Source organism: Uloborus diversus, chromosome 8, assembly GCF_026930045.1.
Source record: "Uloborus diversus isolate 005 chromosome 8, Udiv.v.3.1, whole genome shotgun sequence".
NCBI classification, from domain to species: domain Eukaryota; kingdom Metazoa; phylum Arthropoda; class Arachnida; order Araneae; family Uloboridae; genus Uloborus; species Uloborus diversus.
The window spans coordinates 150,445,456-150,458,839 of NC_072738.1; the positions used below are offsets into that span (position 1 = coordinate 150,445,456).

The 13,384-nt window shown below is 33.1% G+C and overlaps 1 protein-coding gene across 1 annotated transcript; it reads right to left on the reverse strand.

The window, feature by feature from the left end:
• Positions 1–453: 453 nt before the first annotated feature.
• On the reverse strand, positions 454–11,898 carry LOC129227678 (UMP-CMP kinase-like; the record flags this gene model as incomplete). The annotated part of the gene is given in 4 exon segments (XM_054862271.1): positions 454–1,922; positions 5,202–5,298; positions 10,340–10,419; positions 11,761–11,898. Coding segments are annotated over 4 exon segments (357 nt in total), but the record flags the coding sequence as incomplete, so codon positions are not given.
• Positions 11,899–13,384: the final 1,486 nt, after the last annotated feature.

The following is a 13,384-nucleotide window of genomic DNA, read 5'->3' on the forward strand; positions in this document are numbered from 1 at the left end:
GTGACTTTTTGTTTAAGCCCACAAAGGACTAAACCAAAAACAGGTTAACTGCAGTTTCAATTGTTATGTTGCCTTTAAGTACATTTATTTTTTCTCAACAAGATTCGGCTAAAACTGCATCATTAGATTATATTTTGATTTAAAATTGCTTGTATTTAGGAAATCATACAGGAAGCAGGCTTTTGTATTTAATTTTATTTACAAAAGTTGTTCTTATTATTCTTGATCACAAACGTAATAAAAACATAGCATGTCTGATTAAATCGTTTTTGTGATTTACAAAAGATTTTTTAAATATGCATTTCAGAAATTGAAACATTGAGAATTGATTAGAATACAAAATTATTATTTTTGCATAAATTAGTTTCCATAGAAAAAAAATGTACTTGGCTAAGGGCTGGCAAGGTTTTGGACAGTTTTTACCGTCCTGTCCTGTTTTACCTTTGTGTCCAAAACTACATTTTTTGCGGAACTGTATTTTGTAAGAAAACTCATATACAAAAATTGTTTACAAAATTAGTCTTTTTTTTTGCACCTAAATATCACACATTTAATAACATTACTTTGAGCTATAAATGGAACTGAAATTAGGTCTTGGTAGTGTAGTGAATTTTGTTACATAAGGAAGTTTTTATATATAGAGTTATTGGCAATTTTTTAAGCAAAATATTTTTTTAAATGAAAATTTCGGAAAAAAAAAAATTTCAAATATGCATTAATTAAACCTTATTAATATTTATATTAGTATTTATATTGCGCTAAATACAAATTGATTAGATTACACCCCTTTAGCTTTGGCATACTTTTGGACAGTTTAAGACACTTTTGGACGGTACAAACCACCTGTCGTGTTCTAAACCAGTTTTGGACAGTCCAAAACCCAACCCTGACTTGGCCATAGCTACATAAAAGTATAGGCATAGAATTTAAAAAGATTGCAATAGCAGTTAAAGAAAACTATGCTTAATCTCGAATAACACATATAATATAATTAACTGTACAGCATTATATAATATTCATAACATTACTAATATTTAACATCAGGAATTTTCAGCTTAATAATTATAATTAATTGTTGTTTCCTGTTTTTCTAATGGGTCTGCATTAGGCACCTAAGCCAAGTGCAGATCTAAAGCATTTGCCACAATTTCACCAACTGACCACCTGGGACCCCAGTGCAGAAGGCCAACACCTATTTTAGGAATTATTGCAAAAATATTCTATTGAATTTGAAATTATTTTTGGAAAGATAAGATAAACATTTCAAAAGAATTTTTTTTTTTGAAGAAGTTTGAAATTTCTATTTGTTATGAAATTTATTTTTTATTCATGAGTATAAGTAAGTGATAAATTTAATTTTTCTTCTTACTTATTATGATTCAGGCTTTAGAGCTTTATTTTCTTGAGGCTAACTCTACGATTTTTCAATAACATGTAAATAATGGAAATCTTGTGTACAGCTGAATTTTAAAAAGCAAGTTGTAAATTTCTGATGTTAAAACATTTATATATTTTATAACTATTCCTATTTTATGAGAGATTCTTATACATCAAGATATCAGAGTTACAAAAAAATGTAAACACATTAAAAGTTTGATTTGCTACATAAGATTATACAAGATACCATGGCAATTTGAAATACAAATTCATGCAAAATGTTACCCAAAAAATAGGTTAAAGTGGCACTTCCTTTTTGCAAGCACAAAAGGGACAGTCTATTTAAGTAATCAAGATTGATCAACAGACATATAATATATATAACTGGAACTGGAAATATATATCTTCTATATTTGATAATATATTCTATCTAATTAATAAGACCTTTTCACAACAATAACAACTGTATAAATGCAGCACTGGAATTGTTCAATATGCAGATTTTAAGAATGTTTTGAAAACGTGTCTTGGATTTTATCAAACACCTACAAAAGAAAAAGAAGGTTTTTTGTCAAATGAACTGCTATTTAATTTTGATACTGTTTTACAATAAATACACAAAAACCAAATCAAGCTTTTATGTTACCAAAACATTCAAGTAACTATATTACCAATGTAAAAATTTTAGATATGATTTTTTATGCAGTTTTTACGATTGCAAATGAGATATAATTTTATTTTATTGGAAAATTAAGAACTCCTGACAGAACTGAGACCATTAACACTAAGATTCCATAGGAAGGTCATTGCCAGTGACCAGGAACTGACTGAGTTTTGAAGACATTGGGGACGAACTTTATTTGATGCTCCCTGCTTCTTTGCTTATATTATTATTTATTGATCTAATAAATTATTTTAGTGTTCACCTATATCAGACCTGCTAACCTTATGAAATAAAAGAACAGGAGATTGGTCAAAGTTTCAAAGGAGAAAACAAGAGCTTTTAAACAACGGTATTTGAGGAAAAAATATGGTTTAATCAAGCATTTTTAGTTTAAAATGCACTAATCTAATATATAAATTCAACAATATCTCAAAGGTGTAAAAGATTCCTTGAAAAATAGCATGCAAATGATAGGAGCTTTATCAAACATTAATTTACTCAAAAAAAAAAAAAAAAAAAATCAAACCACTAATACAATTTATATTAGGGTTATTAGCCATAAGACACTTATGTCAGACCCTCCCCCAGGATTGGGCGGGAGGGCGCCGCGCCCAACTTGCCCTTTGATTCTTAGAACGCGCCCAACTTGCCGTTTTATCGGTAAAACGGCGCCCTAATTGCCTTTTTGTTCATGAACTGGCGTCCTTTGGATTTAAGATTTTTACTAGAAAAAGGAAGGAGCCAGTGTCCCTTTCCATTGTTTTCCCACAATGACTTTCTTCTAAGTGAAAACAGCGGACATCCGCCCTTCCCCATCGCCTCTTAACTAGGATTGCCATTGAGCTGACTATTAGAAAAGCATGCCTTCCATTCAGTTACCACAAGGGATAAAAAGTGGCCTACTGGGCATTCTAGAGACTTAACAATGTTCTTCCAAGGACCTTTCACTTTTGGGAACACTACTGATAAGCCACTGCTGAATTCCCAGAATCACTTCCTTGCTCCTTGCCTCAGGCTTCCCATCATCCTTTATTTAATAATGGAGGGCTGTAGCGAAGAATACTGGCTGTCATCCTTCCTCCTTATCGCTTCATGACAAGGGAAGTGTTTCTTTGTCCAATTGACATGTATGTTAAGAAAACTCTACTTTTCTTCCAGCCAGATAAACGTTAAGTTAGCCTTGCATTTTATAATCTTTCAGTCAAATTCATATTTTTAATAGTGCTTTTCCATTTTTAATTAGAATTAAGTAGATGCAATGGAGCGCCACAAATCCACCTACCTAAAATCCACCTACGCCCAAAATCCGCGCCATGTTTTTTTTCGTTTTTTTTCCCCCTGCGCTGCGAATTTAATTTTTTTTTCTTAAATTTTATTTCAGTCTAAATTAATCGAAATCATAATTATTTGCTGAAACAGCTGTTTTAGCGGATAATATGCTCTGTTTTATTATTATGCTTTATACGCACGCCGATAATTTTTTTATCTGAAAAATACGTTTGTATTTTTGCTCAGTTTTCTTCATATTGTGTACTACTCAAAAAATAATAAGAAATATCGAAAAACTGAAAGCAGATGCTAAAAGATTGCTGCAGATTAACAGCAAAACGCTAATGATTCGCGTGACACGTGGCATCAAAGAAACGCAAAAATATGACAAAAATAAAAAGTATTCAGCATGTACAAGTCAAATTGTGGATGATTTTGGACATTTCAAATGAAAACAAATGACTTTTAATTATTGAAAATAAATACTAAGTGCTTTGAAACTGGTGCTGTTTATTGGTTTTTGTTTCCTTATGGTGGTGGTTACTCCAAGAGCAATTACTACTTTTGGATTTAAAAGTCTTAAGTTACAGCTAGTAACAGCTGAAAGAATTAGTTTTCCGCCTCCTCCCCCTTTTACAGTTCATTCTTTGTTTTCCAATTTAGAAATCAAAACTAGAAATTATTAAAAAAAAAAAAAAGCAGAATGTCCAAATTTTCAGATTATAATAATTTGTTTTTACTTATGTATATCTGCTTACAAAACATTATTTAGCCACAAGCAGAAACTTTTACTTTATATATTCATTGTTTAGATATTAGTAAATCAATTGTTTTACATAAACAAGCCATTCTTGCTTAATGAAATTGTTACCAAATATTTGTGACATCTCAAAGTACTTTGTGGTAACTAATGTAAGTCTAATTCATGTTAAAGTGTGTCGTTGGGGAAAGTTATTATGTACATAATGCATCAAAATCTTAAGAGAAACGTGAGTTAAGCTGTTAGATTTGCATCAATTACCACTCACAATGCTCTCAAAACCAGCCTTAGCAAAATTTTGTATTGTTTTCTCTCTCTTTTTTTTCTTTCCTTTTTCTTGCAGATGCTAAAAATCCTATGGCCTTTTAGTTGCTTTCTTTTTTTAACCCCCCTTTTACCCCCCCCCCCGCCCTCTTCCCCCAATTTTTAGTCCCAATCGCCTCCTTTGAAAATGATTATAAACTATTCAAATGTCCTATGAAGTAATTCATAAATGTTTCAAAGTTTTTTTTGTTGCGACAGTAAAACATTTGAACCCAGAAATAACAGTAATATCCTACAACTATATCCACTGATGCTTTGAAGCTATAATTAACATGCCTTTTAGTTTCGAAAAAGTGCCCTTTTTTTGAAAAACAGCACCCTGCCCTTTTTTAATCCTGGGGGAAGCTCTGCTTATGTCACCTTAGCTACAATTTTAATTATGTTAATAAGTTGGAAAAAAAATGTAATACAAGTTGCAGGCTAAAAACAAGCGAGTATTATAGAAGTGGATGCAATCTGATTTCGCAATGTGTGAAAAATCGGGGGATTCATGGGTAAAAGTGTAAGAAACGGATAAGATGTGCAATTTTTTCATCTGATCTATAGAATTTGATAAATATGCATGATCTTGAACTCAAAATCCATGACCAATTGTCAATTTCCATGATTTTTGAGCATTATCAGCTGAAAGTTATGACTTTTCCATAATCATTTTCAATCATAGCCAAAATCCATTTCTTTCCAGGTGCGCGGACAATGTATAAACTACGTTTTCAGAATCTAGGTACACACACTCATAAAGGATTTCACAATAAACCAAGGGAAAAAACGAAAATAGTATTAATAAGATAAGCAAAGTATACTGACTGTCTCAGGGTCTAAGCTTCCATCTACTTTTACAACCATTCCCTTTTCGCCAAATTGATTTACAATAGGTAGTGTGTCATTGTGAAATGTACGGAATCTGAAACAAAGAAAAAAATTAGATTAAATATTAAAACTGTTCTGCCGCTAACAGTCAGTTTTAAGCAAAACTTTTAAAACTTACACAAATAAAAAAGATATATTTTAAATTTCACTGTCTCAGTACAGTAAAAAAAAAAAAAAAATTCTAAGAAATAGAAGATCTTCAGAACTCCCAACAACACTAAACATTTTTTTCTTTAAAATGCATGCAAGACTTCTAATTGAAGTAATTTATTAAAACATTGGGAGTTGAGTGACTTTTAAAATTTTTTTATTTATAATTTAAAAAAATCACTCAACTTTATTGAAACAGTAACATTGTGACAAGTATCTGGAAAACAAGCACAATTCCAATAAATCAAATTTTTTGGCTAATTTTGTTTCTCATTCAATGTGCTTCAGTAGTATTAACTGGCAAGAAAAATATTTTTGAAAGCAGCTAACAGAGAAGTTTTATTTCTACATGAAATAGATGCCTTGTTGAAAAAAAAAAAAAAACCGGATTTTTCATCAAAAGTGAAAAAAGTCGACTTGTTTTCATTATTCTGGAATGTCTTGGAAAGTCATCTTGAATAATGTTTTGAATCTTTCTAAAAACTTGAACCTTTACTTCTGGATTTGTACACACTTTTTGAGAGTTCATGTAGAAGATTCGCAAAATACATCTGACTTCCGATTATCCGGACTAAGGGCCTGTTCACATATCGGCCGTCCCGTTCCGTCCATCACGTTTCTTTCCTCCCGAAACAGGTTTTCTTTGCTGGTTTCCATGACAGCAAGCCATCTTGAACGGGACCGATTCCAATCACAAGAACCTTGATATCTGACAGCCGTCAAAAGTAGGACAGCATTTCATTGGTTCCCGCCAAGCAGCGCGCTCTTTTCTCTGGTGGGCGAGTTCAGCCATGTGATTGATGTGCGGTGACCGTATGTGAATGCTATTCTGTTTTCGTCGGCAGTCTGTCATGTCAAAAAACTGGATGGATGGAACAGATGGCCAATAAGTGAACAGCCCTTAATGTGGCGGATTGGCAGTCAGGATAACAAAAAATCCAGATAGAGGACGGAGTTCCATCTTCTAACTCCATCCCCTACTTAATTTAAAACACATGTAATTATATATTTTAGATAAATAAAAAAATAGAATTAGTACTCGCTGTTTTATTTAATAGATACATATTCAGTTTTCATATTGAGAAAAAGTCCTTGATGAAGGACTGTTTTTGCTTTTCAGCCCTTTTACTAGAAGCAGCATCTCTCCACTTATGCAAGCAGATTACATCAGCTGGAGTCGCTTCCTCTTGCTGAATTATATACTCAAGAGTTGCCTCAATCATTTAAAATCCTTCTGAGTGTGGGATGAGATTTTCTGTGATCTCCTCCTCTTCTGATGTTTTTTCTTGCACGACCATTTCTAACGATGTCATTGTCATTTCATGAATTTCGTCACTTTCCATCCATTCTGTGATATCCTCTTCAGTGACACAGGCACATCCTGGTATTTTTTCAAGCAATGAAACAAGCTTTTTGCTTTTTTCCTTTAATTCAGATTCGACCTCATAAAGTTTAAAAGTGATGAGCTTGGAACTTCAGTCCCTGCTTCGGCCACCCATCTCACAACATCTAGCATGTCAATTTTCTTCAAAGTTGTCAAGTAATCTTTTTCATTATCAATTGCTGATATCAACGACTGTCGAAATCTCTGGCAATACCTTCTCTTTAGCATTTGAAGCACACCCTGATTCATTCGTTGGCAAAGAGCTGTTACATTGGGTGGCAAAAAACAGCTCTAATGCCACTATCAGTAAGTTCATCAATGCATGGATGAGATGTTGCATTGTCAAGGATGAACAAAGCTTTTCTCGGCAAACCATCGTCTTTCAAATGTTTTTCGATAGTCCGTACAAATCCATTGTGAAACTAATTCTTAAAGATGGTCGAGTTCATCCACGCCCTCTTTTGATGCGTGTAATATAGAGGCAGCAATTCCTGACTTAAAGTTTTTAAAAATCTCTAGGTTTTCTTCACTTTACTATCAAAGTCAATCTAAATTTATGATTACCAGTTGCATTACTGCAAGCCAGGACGGTGACTCTTTCCTTACTTTTCTTGCACCCTGGAGCAGCGGTTTCTTTTTTTGATGCAAGCGTTTTTGTGGGCAACATTTTATAATTATTTAGGCCTGCCTCATCGCAACTGTAGAGCTGCGCCTCAGAAACGTTCTCCTTTAGCAAAGTTCAGAAAAATAGTTTTTGAACTCAGTTACAGCCTCTTTATCTGATGATAAAGATTCTCCACATCGTAATCTGGCGAATACCAAATCTTTTCTTCCAACCATCCGTCACTAGCAATAAATTCTGATTCCACTCCTTCTAATTGTCGGGAAAAAGTTGTAGCGCTTTTTTCCTTCAATATCGGCCCAGTCACTAGCAAACCATTTCCTTAATGTGTTCTGCCATAAAAATAAATCTTCATCAACCTCTTTATGCCTACCTGTTAACATAGTTTTTCCTCTTTTTATTCCATTCCCACTGCCTTGGGCAAGCACACACCACTGTTTGATTTCTGGTCGATTTTTTTCCAGTCACTAACTGTGCTTGTATCTACTCCTAATTCCAAAGCAATCGTTTTTGCAGTTACTCTTGTGTCCAGTCAATTGATTGCGCAAAGTTTCTCCTCCATACTAACAACAACCTTTTTTCGTTTAACACTAATTTTCTTTTTAATCGTCAATAACTAAATATGCACTAAAAAAACTAAGACGTAGCCCAAATCAATGCAATCAAATAACATGTGATACTAGACTGAGTAAAGACAAACTAGAACCTTTCCTCTTGATTAGTCATAAGTGTGTCATGTGCAAAAGTGACTATGAGACAGCTTCTAACTAATGTGCTACCAGTGTTATTTGGGGATCAGAATGCACGGAGGTTGAAATGAAAGAAAGGGGAGTTCAACCGAACCAAGCACTGGGACCAGATGTCTTCTGTACTCGTCCCCAAACAGAAGTCTTAAAACAGACCAGTAGCTAAAGCAAAATTCAACGAACACCTAATAGAAATGTTATGAATCACCTATGATTCAAGCAAATGATGACCGAGGTGTTCAAACCTATAGGCAAAAAACACTTCAGAATCACACATGATTTGAGCAAGTTTATTCACGAAAGACGCAAACCCAGAAAGTTGGATCCTTATTGACACCCATTAGAGCAAGGTGCCGCTTTAAGGTGCAATGACCAATAAGAAGACTGAAAGCCTTCCTAATACTATTTTTATTAAGAAGCCTTTTTGCATTTTCGGCATGTGATTCCCAGAAAGAATCAGGACTGTCCTTCTTAGGATGACCAGCTGAATACGTTCAATGCCATTGTGAGATAACTTTTCCCGATTGGAAGGTTTCTCTCCACAACAGCCATCATAAACATATTCCCTGCTTGAGCATAGGGCTGTGGTTGACCTGTCCTTACTTTTAAAGATGCAGCCATTTGTGTGCAGGGGAAGGAGTTGAAACCTCTGACATGGGCGGATTTATGGGGGGCAGAGGGGGGCAATGCCCCCCCAGTTTTGGGAGAACTTTATGTAGTAATAACACATTTTCCAAAAATAAAAAAAAATCATTTTTTTTTCTTTTTTGATTAGTTTAGAAGAGCATGGGTAGATTTATTGGGGGGGGGGGGCATAAGGGCAATACCCCGCAGTTTTGAGAGGACTTTATATAGTAACAACACATCTTCCAAAATCTTAAAACAAAAAAATCATGACTTTTTCCTTTTTTGAATAGTTCAGTGAAAATAAAGAGAATAGCGAATGTGCTTTTCTGATGGGAGAAAAGAAAAGGGAGGGAAAAAAAAACGAACATCAAATACAAATAGTGCAGCTGTATCTAGGGTGCTGAAAATGTGTCTAAATTCACTATTTTGGACTGAAAATCATTTGGGCAAGTGTATGAAAATATAGGCTAAACAAGCTCTACATTAAGCTGCAACACTCAATGATAATTGACAATTATTTTAACAAATTAGAACCTAAAAAAAGAGAGGATCCCCCCCCCCATTCGCGCTAAAAGAACGATCTACTCGTTATGATTTGTGTCCACATTTAAAGCATATTTGTGCAATGTGCATAATATTTATGTTCTTGGTAGATTAATTGGCTTTTTGAGAGATTCTAAAAAATAGTCCCCCCCCACACTTTTTTTGAGAGAGAGAGAGAGAGAGAAATTAAATTCTAACACAAATTGAACAAATTTCAGTTATTTGAGTGTTCTGATTAATTGAATCTTTTTACTTAGAGGGAAATTACAATTTTACTTTATAAATACTGTTTAAAAAGTAAGGTAAGTCATAATCATCCAAGTCTAAGTGAGTCAGTCCTTGTCATTATTGAAATCTAAATAATTGAGTCATCAAAAGTTTAGTAAAATTTGTAAAATTTTATAAAAATCTATAAAAACCCTTTCTGTTCCGGTCACCACAAGGAGAAAGCATGGTGGTTGCAGGCAGAGGGTAGGGAAAGAAAAATATTTTAGTATTCTTTATTTTCCTCATACACTTCCATGACCGGGTTTGAATCCCGGCTCAGTCATGGACATACTTTCTTTCTCCTGTCTTTGTCCTTTCTTTGTGAGAATGTGTTGTTGTGCTGTGAATGGTTGCCTACCCTATTAACCGGTCCTTATGGCATGTGTGTACTGTAGAAGTCGGACTTCACACCAAATTACGGTACAGTTGGAAAAGTGAAGCAGCGCACCTCAAATTGCCAGCCTAGCTGGCACACGACAACAACAACAACACCGGTTTTACAAATGACCGATTTCAAACATTATTTACTAGGCTGGATTGTACGGAATCCGGATAATCAGGAGTCTACTGTACTTTCGAAAATAATAATCATAATAATTGAGTGGTAGAATTAGAAGTAAAAAGAAAAAGGAATTTTGGGATTCTAGAATAAACAAGTTTTACGAAAATCGCACTAGTTTACATAAATAAGTCGAAATAAGATTCTGAAAAATGAAGTACAAAGACAAGCACACACCTCTTTTTAAGACTTTCCAAATTATCATCAGAGCGTCCACTCCCTGCAGCTCCTCTCTTTAAACACCGATCAATACAAGCCTAAACAATTAAAAAATAAAAATTGCTGTAACCAACAGTTTTGACATAGAAATAAGAGTTTTGCTGAAAAAGAATTCAAACATTCATCAAAATTTTCAATGTTCAGTAATATGTACAAAATTTTATAAAGAATCAATTGCACAATCTTGTATGGCAAGTGTGGAGCTAATTTTGCAATTACTTCCATTTGAATACAGTACCATCTTGATATCTCGAGAAAACAATTTGAGATGTCGAGATATCAAGGTTTTGAAAAAATTAGACTAGTAATTCTCACAATTGCACATATATACGATATATATATATTTATACATGTACTATGCGACCACTTTGTATAACAATTCACAAGTTATTTTGAAATGAGTAGCAATTTCGACTTTCATCTGCAGACTTCAAAGTTCTAATTTGATCATCAAGCACATCCAATCTACACTTTTCATTGGAAGGAAAAGAGAAGAAAAATTAGAAGTAGATGTCTACTGAAACTGATTCTAACACAAAAATTGCTGAGGAAAAACAGCAATTAACAGTTGCTTCTGTGCAAAAATTTCGACATATCAAAGATTTAGAAAAATAAATTTTGAGATAACTATGGAAAATACATAAAATCTTTTAATTTTCTTTTTTGTTGAGGGTTTCGAGATAAGGAGGTTAGAGATATCCAAGTTTGACAGTACCAAGATCAGTCACTCAGTGCACAGTAAAGCTAACTGGTCAACTACCCTAACTCAAAAACATAATTTAAAAAAAAAAAAAAACTTAAAAATCAGAAATATAGAGGTAAAAAACACTAGTTCTTTTTCAAAAAATTTTTACCTGTGAATTTTTGCAAAAAAAAAAAAAAAAAAAAGCGCTTTTTCAATAAATATCAAAGTTGCATTTTAAGTAGCTGCTTTTCAGATAAAAAATGCTCTGGTGACTCATAAGTCAATTACATTAATCACTTTGAAAGATGAAAAAAAAAGAAAAACTCATTCAAGTTGAAGTGAACTCAAAAGAAATTGCAAAAATAACATAGACCAAAGCCGCCCAAGCTCACCATTAAAAAAAAAAAAGAGCACAACCTGAAAAAAAATAACAATACTGGGTAAACCCCCAGTACAGGAGCAAGAAAATTTTGAGCTCCAAAATACAACTACTATGCCCTAGTTTAATTTATATTACTTTGAACAACTGTCCTATTCAATCATAAGATAAGAATAGTAATCATTCAGTTACTTTAACTTTCACCTATTTCAACTGGAGTCTTTTGACTATCTAATTCCCATTGTTGTTCCTGAATAGTTCGGGGTTTTCAAGTATGTTACCCAAAAAATTAAATAAAATAATTTATCAACTTACTTCTTCAGAGCAATCTATAAACAAAATGAATTGTACATCTGCTTTGTCATGCATTTCTTTATTCCAACCATCTAAGTTGTCTTTGTTACGAGGGAATCCATCAACAAGAAACTTGTTTGTACCACTCTGTTTCATAGCCTAAGATGATAGTTTATATTTTATCATATGTCATGAAATATAACTACTAATACAATTAGAAAAACTGAAACTAAGTAGAACAAAATGGATGATTAAAGCAAAGGTATATAAAACATTACAAATGGTTGTACATAACATTTTCTATCCCCCACAAGTTCTGCAAGAAATGGGAAAAAGCACAAAGTGCATTTTAAAAAGCTGCAGATTTTAAGCAACTTTACAAACACTCTTGTTGATTGCTATGCTTGACCAAACTAAAAATTATGTAAAAAATTAATAAATTTCATTTTGAAATAAAACTTCAAAATTTTTATTAGAGTAACCTTGCCATCATTAGTTACTCCCTTTAGGTTCTTTCTCAAGATTATCACATTAAAATTATGCAAAATAGATGAGAAACTTGCTAAATGTGGAATTGAAAAATCTTTCGAACATTGGCTTCATTTTTACAGCTGCCAAGCCAAATAAATTTAGATCATAACTGAAGAAAAGCAAATTGTTATTCTGTAGTGATCTCATTATGGGAGAGAAAGAAACTGATAAATTTAGCATTCCATGTATGATTCATTAGGAAACAGAATCGAAACAATAAAAAAACCTAAGCTGTACTCACATAGTAAGACAAAAAATTTAGTACAAAAATAAGGTATAAAGTTGACATATATGAGGTGAAATGTCAAAAAAATTTGAGGTGATTTCTCGTGCATCTCAATTCTTTCTAGCTGGGAACTCTCTTCAATTCAGTTCCCAACAATAACAACATCTACACTTTCTTTTATTAAAGCTATGGCAATCATGTTATAGAAATGCAAAACAGTACTAGCACACGATTTACCTTTCCTGAAACCATACTAAAAACTAGTCAACAGACTATTAGTCTCTAAGAAATAATCATCAAACTAGTGAAATGGTTGAAATATTTTTCAATCAAATAGCAGTGTTAAGTTAAATATCAGATGTTAAATGCGAGTTTTAATTCTGGTAGTCCAATCAGCAGTAAAATAAAATAAAGCGGTCATAAAATGCCACATCACGTCCTTTTCATTAACCCCTTCTTTCTCGCTCCCGTGAACATGCTGAGCTGGAGTTTCGATCTTCATTTCGCGCGCCCGTGATATTGCCCTGCTGGGGTGTGCAATATTATCCCGACGAAACGATTAAAATCAATTCATTTCTAATTGCGGATTTTAAATGTAATTGCAGAGATGCAGGAAGGAATTTTGGTATTTCCTACCAGATTGTGACATTGGTCTCTGTATCTCAAGCATTGAAATTTACCACAAGAAAAATTTACTTATCTTTACTTATATTGCACAAAAGAATAATAAAATTCTTTTTTAATGTTTAAAAGACGTATTTCTTAAAATTTTCGCTGCTTGCTTGGGCTTCCTTGTTGACTTTTCATAAAATTTTAAATTTTTTTAAAAATTTAAATCTAAAAAATATTGAAAATGAAAAATTGAATGCAAGCACATGTTGCACATAC